Source organism: Pelobates fuscus, chromosome 10 (genome assembly GCF_036172605.1).
Source record: "Pelobates fuscus isolate aPelFus1 chromosome 10, aPelFus1.pri, whole genome shotgun sequence".
NCBI lineage: Eukaryota > Metazoa > Chordata > Amphibia > Anura > Pelobatidae > Pelobates > Pelobates fuscus.
The window spans coordinates 58590363-58603187 of NC_086326.1; the positions used below are offsets into that span (position 1 = coordinate 58590363).

General features: G+C 37.8%; 1 protein-coding gene across 2 annotated transcripts in view; it reads left to right on the forward strand.

Moving 5' to 3' along the window:
* Positions 1 to 1299, forward strand: part of SLC16A9 (solute carrier family 16 member 9) — a 56009-nt gene extending 54710 nt beyond the window's left edge. For both annotated transcript variants that reach the window (XM_063434964.1, XM_063434963.1), the window contains exon 6: positions 850 to 1299. In XM_063434964.1, coding sequence (XP_063291034.1) covers positions 850 to 1025 — 176 coding nt within the window. In that variant the 3' untranslated portion in view covers positions 1026 to 1299. The remainder of the gene's footprint in view (positions 1 to 849) is intronic.
* The last annotated feature ends 11526 nt before the right edge of the window (positions 1300 to 12825 follow it).

Sequence of the window (12825 nt, forward strand, 5' to 3'; positions counted from 1 at the left end):
GCATACATTTACACATTGACAGACATACAGATACACACACGGACATACAGATACACACACAGACACACTGACAGACATATAAATACACACTGAAAGACATACAAATAGACACACAGACACACTGACAAACAGACAAACACACACACACACACACACACAGATAGACAGACACACACATACATATAGACATGCAGGTCAAAATATACTCTTTTATAGCCATCCTCCAGTTTCATAGCTTGGGTGTGGAAAGTGGCTTCCCTGATCTCCAGTCTGCAGCCTGAGGATTTCAGGAGTTAGGGTCTAGCTCTTGCAGCATGCACCCCCTCCTCTCCTGCTTTCTACGGCTCTTGTCTCTCTTCCCACCTGGCCCCCTCCTCACTGCCAGCTCACCCCTCCTGCGCGGCTCCAGTCTCTGGGAGGAAGTTACTCAAGGCACTCACCTCCTTCCAGGATGCTGAGTGGCCCCGTCGGGCTGTTAAAGGTCATATAGGGTGGCCCTATATGCAATCCCAGATAAGCATGCTACAAATAAACAATTATAAATCTAACTTCTACGCACCAGAAGGATTGGTAGAGTTTTGCACGATTACCATTGCGTTGGGTAAAAAATCTAGCCCTTTCTGTGAAAAACTGAGTGAACCATTTCCTATTAAATACTTTGATATTATTATATTATTAATTATTTAAGATTTTATTTTATTTTATTATCTTATTACAGTTTAACAAAATTTGGAGTAGTCATCCATTATGGAAAGCTAAGATGATGTTTGACATAGCCTTTGAGCATATGTAAGAATATTATTATCGTATTCACATTTAACTTAATTGTAATTATTTAATCTCTTTCAGGCTGGTTCTTCGACTGGACACAGACGTACCATATTGCATTCTACTTCTGCGGAATATGTGTCCTGTTAGGCGGATTGCTCTTATTAATTGTGACTCTACCTTTTTGGGACATGTGTAAAAAGAAGACAGAACCTTCTTCAAAAAAATACATTTATAAAGTTGCTTCAGGCGTTTAATAGAGTACAGAAAAAACAATGCCTGTTGTAGCAAGTTAAAAGATTGTGTGATAGGTAGTTCTAAAAAATTGACTGTAGCTCTCTGTAGGAATTGAAGAGTTGTCTGTCTGCATATATCGAAGTAAAAATACCAAAGCATTTTTTAGGTTACCTGGGTAAATTATTCCCAGACGAAATATTAGACATAACCTGTACTGTTCCACCATTTTCAAGCTAGAAAGTCTAAAATATGTATTATTCTTTTAGCGCCTCCAACAAGGTTTATTTTGAAAGGCATCTTGCTGGAAAAAAAGTTTTTTGTTAAGTGAGTAACACTGAATGTGTCTAGTAAATGAAAACCCAAACTAGGGTTTATTTTGCATCTGTCTTAACTGAATGCCTCATTTAAGAGTTTTTAAAATATTTTTTTAATTAAACATTGCTTTATTAGCAGACCATATATTTAAGTTGTATTATATCCATTTTCTAAAACTTCTCTGGTAGCTTTCAATAAACATCTACTGAAGTCATGGAATGAAGAAGACGTGGTTGACTCATCGTGAACTTTGCTTGGTCCTAAGCATCACAGACAATATAGCTAACAAGGAAATTGTAATCTCACAAAATTCTGCAAACATACCATCACTGGTCCACAGAAACTTTGAAACAGGATTTAAGTTTAGTTCTTATTTTCAACTTTACTAATAAATTAAAGAAACGGTAATCAAACAATGAACTAATGGTTAATCCACTATCCTCTCCCCCCCAACAAAGAATTGTTGTTTATTTAAAACCTAACTTAGATTAAAATAATCAAATTTGGGGTCCATACATTTCCAACCTCTGCTCAGAATGAGCTATTTAACATATTAATGTTTATTTAGTGAGAATAGACACTTACTAGATAGACGCTAAACACCAAAACAACTTTAATCCAACAAAGTAGTTTTGGTATGAAGATCATGCCCCAGTTCATTCACTGCTAAATTCTCTGCCATTTAGGAGTTAATGTCACTTTTGTTTCTGTTTATGCAGCCTTGGCCACACATTTCCTGGCTGTGACAAAAACGGTTTAATTTTCAATCAGATCTTACAGCACAGTCTGTTTACTTTAAGAGTTTTAATCTCCTACTCTGTTAATTGAACTTAATTCACGCATATGAAGCTTCTGTAGGTTCTAGCAGGCTATTACAGCGCAGATAAGAAGCCACAGAAAGTCTGGGCTAGATTAGAAGGGGGGGGGGGGGGGGGAGGGGAATTGCAAAGGCTGCCGAGAAGAGATCTGCATGTTTTGCAAGCTGTTTTTAAATATATCCCCTATAAACAAAATGCATGATTAAATGAATGCCTGTTTTCATTAGGGGTATATCTACTAAACAGTGTTTATTTTATTTTTATTTGGGCAGTAGAGTATCCCTTTTAGCTAAAGTTGTTGGCTTATAGTGTGTTCTTTCGATTTCCATGTGATCTGTGGAGACAACAAAGGGGCACTAATTTCACCCCTTTTACATTGAGTCTTTTTTACTTTTACATTATCTGCAAGTTATATTAGTGTCCTAAAATATTGGCATTTTTTTTATCTTCCTGTTTGCTGCCTCTTGAATGCGAACTCTTTTTTTTTTTTTATCTTACTCTTCACGTTGTTTGCCATTTGATCATGCTCCATGTATATACAAATAATTATATATTTTATTAAATAGGACAGACATTATATAACATTAGGCCCATAGCATTTTTTTTTTACCAACAAGTCTTTAGATATGTTGTACCTAAATCTAAGCTATAGACAAGCTCGTGCCCTGTAGCTCTTATTGTCGACTGGCAGAGAATTATGGGTATTGTAATCTTAACAACAGTGTACAGAGTCAAAGATAAGTATTCCTGCTTGAGGCTGTTACTTTAGCCCAACAACTGGATAGCACTTTGTAGAGTTGAAGAAATGCATGCTTTGCTCACACAGAAACAATTTTAATATAAATGTGCCACTGCTCCATCCCTGGAAGTGACAATTCGACATTCTCTCACCCCAATAAATGCTAATGAAATGATTACTCGAGTGAATTAGTAAGAAAAACAATATGTTTCTCAGGAAGATTTTTCCACACCATAATCTATCTTCTACAGAGAAACCGTGCGGTGTACACACATTTATAGTATAATTGCAGCAGTGCAGAGGGTAACTTCATTTACATGCAACGTTGGAAGACGTATGTGAGGGAAAAACAAAATGTCAGTGAGAATTTTAATTAAATAGCTCGACCCGTAGTTGTCAGCTTGTACATAAGTCTCACAAGGAGACCTTTCTACTTTAATATTTAAAATTCCAGATAGAAAATAGCACTATGTTTTTTATGTTTTACTTACGGTCAAATTATATACTAGACAGGTTTATCTTTTTTTTTTTTTTTACCGTTTCTAGTAAATGTCTAGCTGTGGTAATAAAATGTAGCAAAAGTTGAAATTTTATTTCAAAATTGTGTTATCTATAATCCCAGCAATATTTCACATTTTATTGGGTCGTTCACTGGAACTGTATATACAATCAGTGGATTACAATCAGCAATACCCTGCAGGCTGTATATTTTATAGCTAGGCCTTATAATTATCTTATATCAAGGGGAGACAACATGCAGATCCCCCCCAGCTCTTGTAGAACTTCAGATCAACTAAATTACAACTTATGATTTCCAGTCTTAAAGGACTTCTTATGTCAGATGCAGTGGGCCATTTTTGTTGCTTTCCTATGGAGAAGCTTATATGCACACAGGACGCTCTCTGAACACGCATCAAGTCCCCAATGCTCCTCTACGTTCCTCTGTTCCATGACATTGAGGGAGGCAGAGAGATATGTAGCAACGTAAGCCAAGTAAAGAGCTTTTCAATTTTTTTTTAAAACAAATGTGACACACATGGGTATTCGGTACTAGGTATTATGCGTCTATAACTAGGGACATGGACACTACAGCATTTGGAATACAGATTTGTATTCCTAGCACGTTAGTGTTTCTTTATGCTGGCAGTGTATCATTGTATTAATTGATCCACAACTCCTGGAGTTTTAGATTTTGACCTGCCTTGGCTTACGTGTATCTTTGTATGGTATTTGGATATCTGTTCTGTTCTGTGCTGCCTGGTGCAATGCAGAATATAAGTATGAGAGTTCTTTGTGTGGGTGGGAGTGGAGGTTTTGAAAAGAGCATCGATCTATTTTGTGATTTCATTATTTCTATGCAATTATTTATAAAGAATGTATTTTCAACTTTATAGAAACGTGATACTGGGTATTTGATAGTTTCAACTGTTATAGCAATTGAATCATTCTAGAACTAAAATAATTACTTTGAACGAGACTCCAAAATTACTGTGATACTGAGTCTCTGTATTGTCTTTTAAGCAATTGTCTTTTAAGTAATTGTGATGGGACTGTGTGTAGCAGTTGCCTTTAAATGGCTCACATGGAAGGTATTCTTTATTATTTGCCACGATTGTGTTTTATCCAACATTATGCAAGCAGGTTACAGTCTAAAGGTTGAGTATTGCAGTGTTAATTGAAAACAAAGTGTTATACACAGGTGCTGTTTTAATCAAGGGCAATAGGCAATGGATATCAAATCTGAATTAGTGTAGACGTGTAGTGTATATGTGTGTCCGTGGATTGGATTTCAATAAATCATCACTATAGAATTTTACTGTAAAATTCGAGTGCCTGCTCTGTGGGTTGGAGGAGATTTTATTGCAGGTTGTGATTGTTACGTTTTTACTTGCTGTAGGAAGACTATTGTATTGTTATTACCAGCAATATGCACATTTAGAGAACACAATGCTTTTGTAAATTTACTTCTAGAGAAAACAATGAACTAAAAAAACACCTCTTTTAGCAATAGCTTTTTGTAATTTGTGTTCTTTAGTTTTGTTTAATTTCTTCAACATTTGTATCTTTTAATAAAGCATATTTTTTATGAATATAATGAATGCCGTGTTATTTTGACCTCTTTACAAATGCATAGTGAACTACAGAAGGTTCTTAGAATGTGTTTTTTTTTTTATTTGTATTTATGTACAATGGATGACTTTTATCCAAACCCTTTACCTAGTGTATATTAAAATACAAAGAGATACTGCTTTATAGAATGCAAACAGATCATCTTTAATTTATTCACTGACTTACAGCCAGGCCCGTCGCTAGCGGGCAGGCAAACCAAGCAATTGCTTGGGGCCCCGAGCTGGCCCGGGACCCCAAGCAGAGCCGGTGCTTCCTATAAGGCGGCAGCCGCCTGAGTGCTCTATAGAGAGCGCTCAGATGGCTGCAGCACTCCTCTCTCGTCACCTCCCCTTCCCTGTACCGTGGCCGAGCTCCTCTTCCTCCTGGCTCTCAGTCCGGCCGGGTACCGCGCGGTACAGGAGATTCAGTTTCCTGTTCCCGGAATGTAACATGCAAACTCACATCTGTAGGTGGAATGGGACTCCGATACTGTGTGGCAGATCACCGGGGCCACTTAAAATTTTGAACCCAAGGTGTAACTTGTGGATAGATTAGAACTGAGTTCTGAAGATACGATTTTAGCTTTGCTCAGTAACAAAGTAAATAACCCTGCCCACCTCTAGAAGGCGCTGTTGAGTTTGTTATCTTATAAAGTGGAATAAACACATTATTTTCAATAATAACCTACTTACTGTAAATATTGTGTAACAGACACTTACTGTAAATATGGTATACCATATTAGTGTAAAGCTCTACGGAATCTGTTGGCGCTATTTTACCGGCAACAATAATAATACATTTAGAAGATGCACAATAATCCGTTTATAACGTGTCTTTTAAGTAAGATTATTCATATCTGAGCCAGAATAACCAAATAAATAAGTTAGCCTATGCATATAAAATATGTTCTCTGTATTCAGTAACTGGGTATATTCAGTAGCTGATTTTTTTTTTCGATTTCTTCCTTGCCAGACTAACCAGAAATTTATGTCAACTCTAGTCATCTGTCATTTACCTACTTAGTTCCTCAAGCACATGACCTTTTATCTGCAGACAGTTACTGCCTTTAACAAACAACAAATCAGCAAAAATCCCTGTGAGAAGTTCAAGCCATTAAGAATGGCAATAGAAAGAAGATATGTTGTAAGGAGTTAAAGGAATATTGTTTATCAAAAGATGACAGTGAATTTGTGTTATCTCAAGTGCAAATCAAATCATTTATAAAAAAACAAAAAAAAAACAATAAAATACAAAAATCTATTAAAGGAACACTTCTTTAAAAGATTTAGTAGATATACCCCCATAGAAATGAATGTATTTTTTGTGTGTTTTCCTGTTTTATTTGGGAGTTTAAAAAAGTCCTCCCCTCTCTCCCCAGCACAGACGTTTAGAAGCTTCAAATAAAGACTCTGTATTGAAGCCACAAGTGCATGTGATCGCGGTTTTCCAATGCATCTAAATGAGATGTAGTACAGCTCATTGAGAAGGGGGAAGGCAGGTGCACACTAGCACAGCACACCTATATTAAGGAAATCTCCCGGGGTGAAAGCCAGGGAGGTCCGTTTTCCCCCAATTATAAAAAGAGCTGAACTCTGTTGAAATAAGCCCTTTTATAAACTGTCACAAATATGACAGACTCCAGATACACAAAGCACTTCAGCAAGATCAAACGCTTTAGGTGTCCACTTACCTGTAATCCAGCACCAGAACAGTCCCCTTAGGCAGCCGTATCCCCCCACGATTATCAATCAGAATGATCTCTAGTCCAATCCAGCTTCTCATAGAAAGCATTGTGCAGCTACAGAGCATGTTTGGCAACTGCTGTGCTGTGTCATTCTGATGCTTCTCACAGAGAAGTATTTCATCCACTGCTTCTTTATGAGAAGCATTTGCTGGATTCATCATTATCAAAGTCTTAATTAGGAAGTGCCTCTAGTGGCTGGTCTACTACAAATGTAAACATTGCTTTACATTGTAAAAAAAAGGGGTTTCATCTTTGCACCCAGACCACTACATTAAGATGTTTTAGTCCTTAGATAATTCCTTTAAATAATGGACGTATTATATGGTGAACAATTCAAATGAAACAAGAATTGCTTAATTATAAGGGCACTGGAGGGCCCACTGCAGGGTTTGTACTTGCAGCATACCCTAGTTCTTTGTGTAAACATTTTCAAACAGTTTGACAGAACAGGTTTCCCCGGATTCTTGTGACCTGGCTCCTTGCTGTCCTAATCACTAATGTTTCAGTTTCACTGGCTGCTACCACCTGAAGTTTATTTATGGAACCCCTGAAATGCCTTTTATAACCAAGTTCACAATTATAAATTCAAAACTCACTTTAACGGTATGCCTACATTAAAGTTTTTACTGCATTTGTCAAACCAAACTCTAAATAGTATAGTGGCGTGAAATATGTTAAGACATAGTTATATAAGTAATTAGATTATTTAATAATAATAGAATCATTTATCCCAATAAAACAAGGGTGTGCACCTATCTAACATTATGATATTCAAAATGTTTCCATATATTTATTCTAAAGTAAATACATTTGCGAATCCACTTAATGAATCGTTCTCCGAAAAATAACAATTGTCTCAGTACAAGGATAATACAGAGTTTGTTGGTACTAATGTTTTTTTCCAGTTTATAAAGTCAAGGATGTGTAAGTATAAAAAACCAAAAACAAATCATGTTGCCAAAATTTATAAATGTCAATGAAAGAAAAACAAAAACAGAGATCTGTTCATAACTGGCACAGAATCCTGGTGAAGATGATGTAATGATGCGCAGTAAAAAGAACTCCTCAAACTCCTAATCTAAATTAATACTAATATGCAAATCTAATACATATTACAGCCTCTGCCTCAAAACCATTGTATGCACATGTACATATTACAGTAACCTCAAAGGGTTACTGCAACCACCATGATCACTACAGTGATATGAAGTGGTCATGGTGGTAGGAGTATGTATGTGCAGTGGTTTAGCTCGAAACACTGCACATACTAAGTTATTTGCATTTGTGTGCATGGGACTAGTTGCACTCTGCTCCGGATTGTCCAATGTCAATTCTGTGCATATTGATATATTATCTATGAGAAGCTTGTGATTGGGCGGCACGCGTCCTCTGTGATGTTGCACCTTTTCCATATTACACAGAATAGGTTCCCCCTTCCAAAGGGTTAAATAAACCCTTTAAAAACCATTAGAAAAGTCTGCTTGGTTCCAGAATGGCTGAATCTTCTACAATAAAGCTGTATGCCTCCATGGCTCTCTCCTCCTGTGTCCTTGCTCTGTCAATCTGCACATGTCCGCAGGAGGAACGTTTCTGCCAGAGGGGTCCGGGTGAATTTTATGTTATTTTAACCTGTCTGCAATAAAGGCTTTTCACTTACCATACCAGCTACAGTGGAAGTCTTTCCCTTTGGGCCATTCAAGGTAGAGCAGGCTAATCTGCTCTATGTTTGTGAGCTCATTTCCTACCTCACCTTAAATTCTGTGCTAATTTTTACAATATCACACTATATATATTTTTATTCCTTTTATGTTCCTACATTTGGTGATGAAATGTATCTGAGAATCTGCTGCTACTCGTAAGTAGCCATTTTTTGCACACTATATCACTTTAAAGTGGTTTTACCTACACATGATGTATATGTAAATAAGAGTGTTATTTACACTGATTTATGCACTTTATGCTATTGCACTGTGAGCTGCTTTTTTTGCACTTTAAACTTTACATTTTAGCGCACCTAATTTTTTCTGTTTCTGTAACTATTGGAGTGTTTTGGGCTATTGCTCCAATTTTAGATTTTATCTTTATTATTGCTAGCGCCTTTTTTTTCACTTGTTTGTTTGTTTTTTTTTTTTCTTGCGCTGTCAATGTCTAAGATGGATTGACAGGAACCTCAGCTGTGCAGGCTATGGACATGTTTGCTCTGTGACATCACAATGTGACATCACTGAAGACCATGTGACAACACTGAAGCTGACAGAACACTGAGGATAGGGCCAGAATCCAGATTAAGGATTTCATTCGCCTGGGACTTAAGGTATTGGTGGGCCTATTACTGCCTTTTAATTTATATATGGGGGAAAATAAATATAATGTCCCACTTCAATATACAGAAAACTATTAATGCTGGCATATATAAAGACATCACTAGCTACTGGGTGGTTGAACAAGACAACAAATAAGTCTGTATCAGGAACAATTATCAGTGATGGCTGGTTATGGCATATAGGAGACTGTATTTCCCATAATGCTCAGTTACTGGAACATACATACACTATATGGACAAAGGTCTTGGGACACCTGGTCATTACACCAACAGGGACTTTTATGATATTGCATTCTAAGTACAAAGACATTATTATGCAACTATGACAGCTTACACTCTTCTAGGAAGATGTTCGTCATGACTTTGGCATTTTTCTTTGTACGTTTTTGCCTATGCATCCACTAGAGCATTTGTGAGGTCACGCACTGGTGTTGGACGAGCAGGCCTGACATGCAATCCTCCATTCAATTAAATGAAATTCACAGTTTAGTGAATTTATATACATATGTGTGTGTGTTATTTTAATGTCTGTATGCAAATACATCTGTATGGTATTATGTGGGTATGACAACCATGTATACATATTTATGCATGCTGGTTTGTGAGCCTGTATACAAATAAATGCAGAAGTGAAAGCGTGAGTCTATAAGTAAATAATTGTGTGTTTGGGATTCTATGCCTCTATTTAAGTATTTGTTTGTGTGGATTAAGTTCCTCTATGTAAATGGATGTGCAGGAGGTAGATCATGTGCCTGTATGCTTGTAATTGCATGGAGAGAGACACATGTGTAAGTTTGGCTGTTAGTGTCAATATGTAACTCTAGTTACATGTAGACTAGGTAACCCTGCATTCATATTATATGTATGAGTGGTGAGTCTCTATTCAGCTACACAGTATGTGAGGCTGTTGGCACAAAGTATGGAAATTGACATACACAATAACGTAACAGCCCTTATGTTAGTCCAGTGTTCTGTCAGATCCAGTTTTATATCAGAATGTGTTTCCCCTCACAGCTCGACAATTAAACGGAGTCTGACAGAACACCAACCCTGACTGAGGATGTTATCCATGCCCAGAAGGCAGTGAGGACGAGTATTTTTTTTAATTCCTCCATAAAAAGGCAAGTCTGACTCAAAAAGGGGGAAACAAATTAAAACCTTCATGACCAGAGCTGAAGCAAATAAAAAGGACGGGGGCTGATTTTTTAAAAACAAAGGCAGAAACCCAATGTCAAGATCCTATCCTGACAACCAAGGATTATGTTTCTTTTATTTCTGTTTCTTTAATAACAACAAGTTCTAGTTTCCCACCACTAGTGGCCTCCCTAACCACTAGAACCGAACTTACCTTCATCATCCTCACCTGCCTCGACTGATTACAAATCCTACATAAGGCTATACCCTGCTCAATAAGGGCCTTTACAATGAAGTTGATGGTCAACCAGAAAGACTTCTGTTCCTGGCTTCTGTAATCATACCCATGGACTTACCTTCTTTGCTACCTTCTTATTGAAAACCAACCTGATCTACGTCATCATCCTTTTGTTACCAGCCTACTTTATTCCAACCTGACCTACTCTACAAATTCAGCTTTATTACCAACCTGCTCCATTCCAACCTGAACTGCGTTACTAACCTGCTTTATACATCCCTGATCATACTGGGGATTTGTCTCAGCACCTCTGATTTTCTTTGTAAGCCTATGTGGGTCTGCTGTGATGAATGCCTCAGTGTCGTCCTGAGATTGGGTGAAGTGTGTTGCTTATATCACCGCTGTGCAGGAGCCTTCTCCACTGGTAAAGCAGAGGGCTCAGTATGGGATCTTAGAGGTAGGCAATAACCCGTCAGTAACGAGGCAGGTCGGGGTATCCTGCCATCAAGCTGCCGCCAGAAGTTGGTGAATAAATGATCAAGCTTGCAGAGGATATTGTCGCGGTCATAACAGGGGCGAGAAAACCATGCGGTCTCCTCCATATTGGCTTCATGGGGTGGTCTGTTTGCTCTCACAGCCTCACCCCATGTCTCTGCTAGCATAATGTATTGCCAGAATCTTATGCTCTTTCAAAAGAGCATACATTAAAATATGACTACATGTATCCTGCTACAGTTGTTTTGGTGCTTAGGGTGCCCCTTTAAGGTATGAAAACTGTAAAAAGTGTATTCATGGGAACTGTATCACTCCTGCCACAAAATGCAATGATGTATGTGATTAAGAACAAGGGACATGACATCACACACTGATCAGCCACATCATTAAGACCACCTGCCTATAATATCATGTGGGTCCCCCTCGTGCTGTCAAAACAGTTCTGATGTATCGAGTGGTGGACTCCACAAGATCTCTGAAGATGTCCTGTGGTATCTGGCACGAATATATTAGCAGCAGATCATTTAAGTCCTGCAAGTTACGAGGTGGCTCTTTGGATTGGATTTGCTATTTTAGATCTGGGGAATTTGGATGCCAAAGTGACCCCCTGAACTCTTTGTCATGTTCCTCATATCATTCCTTAACAATTTTTGCAGTGTGACAGAGTGCATTAACCTGCGGAAATAGGCCACTGCCATCAGGGAATACTATTGCTATGAAGAGGTGTACATGATCAGCAACAATCTCGAGATAAGTTGCATGTGCCAAAGTAACATCCGCGTGAATGCCAGGAACCAAGGTTTATCAGCAGAACATTTCCCAAAGAAAAACACTCTCTGCCAGCCCTTCTTCCCATCTCTTCCCCATGTAAACAATGGACACACACCTAGCCAGCCACCTGATGTAAAAGAAAAAAAACACGATTCATCAGATCAGGCATCATTCTTCCATTTGCTCCATGGTCCAGTTCTGACACTCACATCCCCAAAACCAAAAACAACACAAATAATTAATCTGCCATCTATAAGTCTCATTCAGGTAGTTCTACATAAAGATGAAATCGATATGTTGTGTTTGTGATATTTTCATCAAATGTATAGGATAATATATATTTACCTGAAGTATACATCCTCCTTGTGTTCTCCACTCCCACCTTCTAACCCTCAGTTGGATCGAGAATGCTAAGAATTGTGGGAAAGATGTAACGGTATTCTTTTTAAAGTGATTGATGTGAAAACTTTTCAAACAAGTGCATACAATGCATGCAAAGAAGCCAGAGATAGTTTGTGCCCCGGGGAAATTCTCAATGTCAACAATGAAGATTTGTGTTTATTTTATTTGAGTTATGTTTATTGCTTTCAATTTGTTAGAATATCAGTAATGGTGAAATGTTTTAAATAGATCTGGGGTTAAGCAGAGTTTTAAAAACTGTGAATTTAGATCGGATATGGGTACCATCCAAATGCATATAGGCTCCCTGCAAAATACATCCACCACTCCCCCCCCCCCCCTCCCCCCCACCAAATAAAAATCAGATAAAGTGAGTCTAAAGTGAAACTGTCACCGACTGGGGAATTTACAAAGACCCCTGATAGTGACATTGTGGCTGGTAGTCTGGTGGCCAGTGAGTGAGAGTACAGCATTAAGGTCTATGGAAGAGACTTCATGATCCTCCATAGACCGAGATAATTCCCTGCAGCCGTCACTGGTGATGGCTGGGGGATTGACACTTCTAGACAGTATATCTGTCCGGTTTTTAGAAGTGTCAGTACATTTTTTGACTAGGTTGGAATTTCAGTGAAATTGTAAGCCAGTCAATATGAGTATTTCATAGATTTATTTATTATCTGAAACTATATCTTCATATTTGACAGCTGTATATGTATATAGTTAAATATATGAATA